Raw genomic sequence first — 6000 nt, forward strand, 5'->3', positions numbered from 1 at the left:
CTGACCAGGAACAGGAGGGTTGGGGGTTCACACATCTGTAAAAGATGTTTCTTCAACTGATACATTTGGAGTCACTCAGTCCCCTGGGCTGCGGGCACAGAAGCAAGCAGGATGGACGGGGTCCCTGTCCTCACAGGGCTGCTGCTAGAAGCTGAGCATTCATAGAAGTGGGGCTGTGAGAGCCCTACCAGGTCAGGCCAGACTGGCCATCAGAACCACCGGGGCGGGGAGGGGGTTGGGGTTTATAAGTCCAGATCCAAAGCCTGGGCCCTTCCCACACCCCCTCCGCGCACCACAATCAGCAGCCACAGTGATTTTTCTAAGAGACCAATCAGTCTAGGTCACTCCAGGCTTAAAGCTCTGCTGGGCAGCTTTCAGAATCCCAGTCCCCGGGTGCACCTACACCATGAAATCAGAATATCCCTGAGTGGGAGCCTGGCATCAGTACTTTTTTTTTAAAGATCCCTGAATGACTCCAAAGTTTGGCCAACTTTAGGAACCACGCCCTGTCTGTGCCTTCAACATTGGCTCTACTCCACCACACCCTAGAACTTGATTTAACTTCATCTCCTTTTTATAGATGCATGAAATAGGTGTTTTTTGCCTTTTAAGTTTTTATTTACACCACACCCACCTCTGTGCATCTTGCCTCTCTCCCTTGGTGCTGAGCACTGCAGGCTGCAGCTGATGTCACTTTCAGAGCTGACTCACACTGCAGCCACGAGCTGTCCACTGGGCAGACACATCACTATGCAACCAGCCCATGCTGATAAGCCCTGGGGTCGTTTCCAATCTTTGGGAACCTGTCTGTTCTAAAGCTTAGTTGGTGCACAGGGTCAGCCAGACTGGGAACTTTTGGCCAACGACCTCTGGGCTAACCCTCCCCCGAAGCACAGAAGTCCTGTGATCAGGGGTGTTCGGAGCCAGGATGGCTCCTTCCACTGCTGGGCAGTTCTGCAGGGAGAAAGACAGGAACTTCCTTCCGAGATAGGTTGCCCCTCTCCAAGCCCCAGCGTGGCCAAGGTTCTGCTTCAGGGAGGGTGCCCTGCCTGGTCCCTGATCCCACCTCCACCTGGTCCCTACATCTGTGGCCTCCCTGGTGCCACTCCATCCCCCACCAACACATTCCAGAGCTGCAGCCACAAGTCCATAAATCTCGGCACATCTCCCACCTGCCCACACCCAGCTCATCCTTGTTCACAGCCTCTGTCCGTGGCCCTAGAGTTGAATCCAGAGTCCTTCCCATGGCCCTAGGCCCTGGTCTGGCCTTGCCCTCTCTTCCCCTTGGTCACTGGGGTCACCCACTCTGGACCCCCAGCTCATTTTCCCCCCTTGGGCAGTGCACAAGCTGCAGGATCCTTGCCTCGTGGTTCCTTCCTATCCTCCTGGGTGTCTACTGGCCCCTGGTGAGCTGCCCCTTGGTGGCATTAGTCACCAATCAGTTACTCTGCTTGATTACTACTAGTCTGCTCACCTCTCTGACTGCAACACCAGCCCTAGAGGGCAGGCACCGCATCTACCTCACTGGCCTCTCCCAGGTGCCCAGCACAGTGCCCGGCACACAGCAGGTCTGCAGCCAAGTTCAGAGGATAAATGAATACAGAAGTACATCTTCAGACAGAGTACACTGGGCCCTGGCATCCACCCACAGACTTCTAATCTGACCATCTAAAACCCGACTACCCAAAGGGGATGACAGACCAGCAGGTCACCAGGGTAGGACATATGCAGGGGCAGGGAGAGTGGGGTCCCCTAGGCACATGGTGTTTGCAGGCTGGACACAATATTCTTTGCTTTCACAAAGAAACAGCCTCTTCTACATTTTTCTTGAAACTCAAGGGCATCTTTGGCTAATTAATGTTTTCTTGCTTTGGTCCACATGGTTTGGAGAAATAGTCCCCTTTCCTCTAATCACGACTACAAAAAAAATCCAGAGTTCAAGCACAAGGACAAATGGTAACCCATACCAGCTTCAGAATGGGGTCAATAGGGAGGAGTGGCAACTGTGGCAAACAGCAGACCACAACTGGGAAACATGGACCTAGGATTACCAGACTATCCATTATTTTAAATAAACAAGAAACTCATTTTTTTTTTCATGAAAATTCCCCATTTTAAAAACCTCATGGGGATTGAACCAATCACATCAGAATGCTGGATTCAGCTTCTGGGCCCCTAGTTTTCAACCCCTGATCGAATCCACATGTGCTTAAGACCAGGTGCTTTCTCTGCCATCTTCTTCTGCTCACTCAGGCAAAGACCTTGGTGTGAGAAAGTGCCGGCTTCTTTCATTTCCTTCATCTGGGCCATTAACCCCATCTGGTCCCCGCACAGGCACCAAATGGAATTCTCAAAGAGCCTGGATGGGAATTTGCCCGTGGGTGGGTATCAGTGTTCAGTCACTTGGGACGACCCTGCGCTCCCCACCCCCTCATAAATCAGAGGGCACCCAAGAGGCAGACATTGCTCTCTCCCTGCCATCTTGAAGCAGGTGAACCTCCCCCAGAAACTTCCTCCCAAAGAGGAAAACTCAAACCACAAAAAGAGAGAAAGCAAAACACAGAAAAGCTGGTTAGAAAGAAAACCTCAAAGGCACTGGAAATAGCAAAACACTCACCTGCCAGCTAATCTCAGTTTGCCGCCCTTCAGCGGCTCCTCGATCCTGGAAGACAGTGCAAAGCCCGGCACCACTCCTGCCCTCCTCCCAGCCCACCTCCCCCTGCCGCCCCTCCCTCCCTAAGAACAGCCTGCTTCTTCCACCCCCGGCTCCCCCGGGGGCCTTGGCAAGCTCTGTTCCCTCTGCTTCTGATATTTTTCTCCTCCGTCTCAGCCTGGCCTACTCCTATTCATGCTTAGAAGGATGCCGCCTCAGGGAAGTCCTCTCTGACTGCAGCTAGACAAGGTCTGGTCTCTCTGTGCTTCAACCTCCTGGATCTCTGGGCTTCCTCTTCCCAGAACATTCCTCAGCTGTCTCCCAAGAAGGCCTGCCTCCCAGACCCACACAGATACCCTCTATCACATCCCCCCATGTTACATTCTCCCTGGTATTCATACCAGTTTAGAGGTTTTGTATGTTTTATGTTTGTTTTCTGACAGCGCCATGAGAGCAGGGCCCTTGTCTGTCTCATTGCTGCAGTGTCCCCGGCTCCTGACTCACAGCAGGAGTTCCAGGTGCCGAACGAAGCAGGCCCACGTCACTAGGAACCCCAGGGCACCGTAGGACTGGAGTCGGCTGGTCTGGAACCCTCCTGCTCCACTTAAAAGCCAAAGCAGTGCTAGGAGAAAGGCTGGTGGGGGAGGGACCGGCTTCCCAGGCCTATTCTCATTTGTGCCCATCTGCAAACAGCTTCAGCGCAGGACCTGCTAATGAACTCAGCTTTAAATAGAGACTCCAAGTGCTCCGCTCCGGCAGTTTCTGCTTCTTTTGGTAAATAAACTTCAGCAAGTGCTCTAAGTGGGCTTAATGCAGCTACAGGGATTTGGGTTCTTCATTACGTCCCCGACAAATGAGTGCCAGCCAGCCGGTGTCTGAGTTAAAGAGAGCTTGGAGTGAGCAAATGAAGTTAATACATGCAGTTTCTCTTGAAGCCTGTCCCTAATGGTGACAAAATGAAGCTAAGGTTTAGCCGCTGGGCGCAATGACATCTTGCTGCTGAGAGGAAACGAGATGCTCGGGTTACTTAAGCAAGTGAAAAACTGTAGACAACCTGAATGCCCATCCCAGGGGGTGCTGTTCACAAATTACAGTACATCTGTTGGACGTCACCTTATTGGTGAGGGACTCGGTTTTCTTGGCTTTAAATTTGATATAAGCACGTCCTAGCAACTGGGTCACTGCCAGGGTGCAGAGACATACTCCGCAGAGTTCACACACTGCTGGCACACAGCATACGCCCAGGAAACAGAGTCATTAGTATTTAATTGTGAGATACTAGGATGCTGAAGAATGATACAGACCTGTGCTCTCCAACACAGAAGCCACCAGACTCACATGAGTTTGGGCACTTAAAAACGAGGCCGATCCAACTGAGATGTATTGCATTGAACGCACAGATACAAAGCAAAGCATGTAAAAATCTCATTAAATGTTTACATTAATCACATGTTGAATGATATTTTGGATACACTATTTTAAATAGATTGAGACTAATTTCACCTGTTTCTTTTTCCTCTTCTATGGGACTCCTAGAAATTAAAAATTACATGAATGGCTCACATTTGTGACTTAGATTGTATTTCTGTTGGGCAGCTCTTATGGATACATTCGGACATGGAATTATGTCCACGCTGTTTTTTAAAGTTGAGATCTAATTCACGTGCCATACAATTCACCCTTTTAAAGTGTACCTTCAGTGGTTTACAGTATATTCACAAAGTTGTGCAGCCATCACCACTCATTCCAGAACACCTTTCGTCACTCTGCAAAGGAGTCCCCTACCTGACCATCAGCAGCCACTCCCCGTTTCTCCAGGCTGTTCTGGGTACAGAGAAGCAAGCTGCAGAACAGTATTGCGAAATCAAGTGGGGTTTTATATACAAAAAAACTAATATGTATTATCAATATATATGCATACCCACATTTGTAAATGCATTTTTAAAATGTCTAAAATGATGTATAACAATTGTTAATGATGGTTATCTCTGGGAACTAGAGTTGGGGTGCGAAAGGGTGTGCTCACCCTTTATTTTACACGCTTCTAGACTGCGGTTGAGATTTAGAGACACTGAGCTGCATTTCTAGCCCTAAACTCTTGCTGAACTTGGGTAGATGACTTTTTCACGGCACTGTTAACAGAATGGCTTCAGCTGGAAGATAAAGGGTCTAGTTTTAGATCTACTTTTTATTCTGTGCTTTTAAAATAGGAAGTACAGACACAGACGAGGTATATTTCCCTCTTAGAGACCGCAGCTCACCGAGGCCGGGTGCTTTCCGCCTCCTCCGGGCGCCTGGCGCACACGCGGAGCCGCGCAGGCCGAGCGCCGGGGCAGGGGCAGGACCGGGGTCGGCTTCCCTGGGGACCCAGTCTGGCAAAGGGCTGCAACCGCGAGCGCGCCTCGGCCCGGCATCCCGGCCGCAGCTGGGCACCCGGGTGGCGATGGGAGGCGCCTCCGGGCCCCCGCAGCCGTGTGTGTTGGCGGAGGGAGCGGGCGCGACCAGCTGCGCGTCTCCGGGGGGCGCCCCGCAATCACCGCTCCGCAAAGGCGGGGACCCCCGGCGACGGGTGCGAGAGGATGCTGCGGGGAAGCCGACGGTTCGGGTCCGGGTCCGGAGCGCCAGGGCCTGCACCAGAGCACCTCTCCCCCGGGCGCACGGGCCCAGGACCCCCACCCACCAGCCCACCTCCACCCTCTGTCCCCTACCTCGGCCCCGGGCTCGGGGGTCAGGAACAGCGCGAGCTCGCGCGCCCCGCCGCGCACGGGCTCTGGCCGGTTGGCATCCACGAGCAGCATCCGGAGCGCGGCGGAGTCCAGGTGGCGGAGACAGCACGGGAGCCCGTCGCCTCGCCCTGGCCTCAGAGCCCCGCCCCCAGCCGGTTGCAGACCCCGCGGCCCGCCTGGCGGAGGCGGGGCAGGTGCGCACCCGGCGGCTGCGGCCGGCGCCTCCTGGAGCACCCGACCGAGTGGGCAGCGCCACCCAGTGGCGCGCGGCTCTCACCGCGCCCGGCTCTCGAAACACCGGGTCAGCCAGAGATTCTCCAACTCGTTTGCAGATTGCAGTTGCCCTGGGGTTCTTTTACAACTTTCAAAGTCCGAGACACACGGATCGGGACCTGGCCATCAGTGTATTTTGATTCTCGTGATTCCAACATACAGCCGAGTTGGAGAACCATCGGTATAGACGCCCGCTTTTCTTTGGAATCCGGGTGGAGCCGGATTCCCAGCCCTCACCGCACTTTAGGATGCCCTGGGGAGCTTTTAAAAGCCCGGAAGCCAGGCCTCACTCCAGGCGGATTCAGCCAGAATCCCTGGCGGCGGGGCTTGGGCATCAGTTTTTAAAGC

At 53.4% G+C, this 6000-nt stretch overlaps 1 protein-coding gene across 12 annotated transcripts in view; it reads right to left on the minus strand.

Annotated features, from left to right (window-relative positions):
- The window catches only part of BCAS4 (breast carcinoma amplified sequence 4), a 53177-nt gene extending 47553 nt beyond the window's left edge, over positions 1–5624 (minus strand). For 7 of the 12 annotated variants that reach the window (XR_012131267.1, XR_012131268.1, XR_012131266.1 and 4 more), the window contains exon 1: positions 5362–5585. Coding sequence is in view for 9 of the 12 variants with exons in the window: in XM_073236451.1 (XP_073092552.1) it covers positions 5362–5451 (90 nt within the window). In the remaining 3 variants the exon portion in view is untranslated. Of the gene's footprint in view, positions 1–5361 lie in introns of all 12 variants that reach the window. The other 5 variants (XM_073236448.1, XM_037006295.2, XM_037006285.2 and 2 more) reach the window with 5 other exon arrangements.
- Between the last annotated feature and the right edge of the window lie 376 nt (positions 5625–6000).

This window comes from Manis javanica, chromosome 5 (assembly GCF_040802235.1).
Source record: "Manis javanica isolate MJ-LG chromosome 5, MJ_LKY, whole genome shotgun sequence".
Classification (NCBI taxonomy): Eukaryota; Metazoa; Chordata; class Mammalia; order Pholidota; family Manidae; genus Manis; species Manis javanica.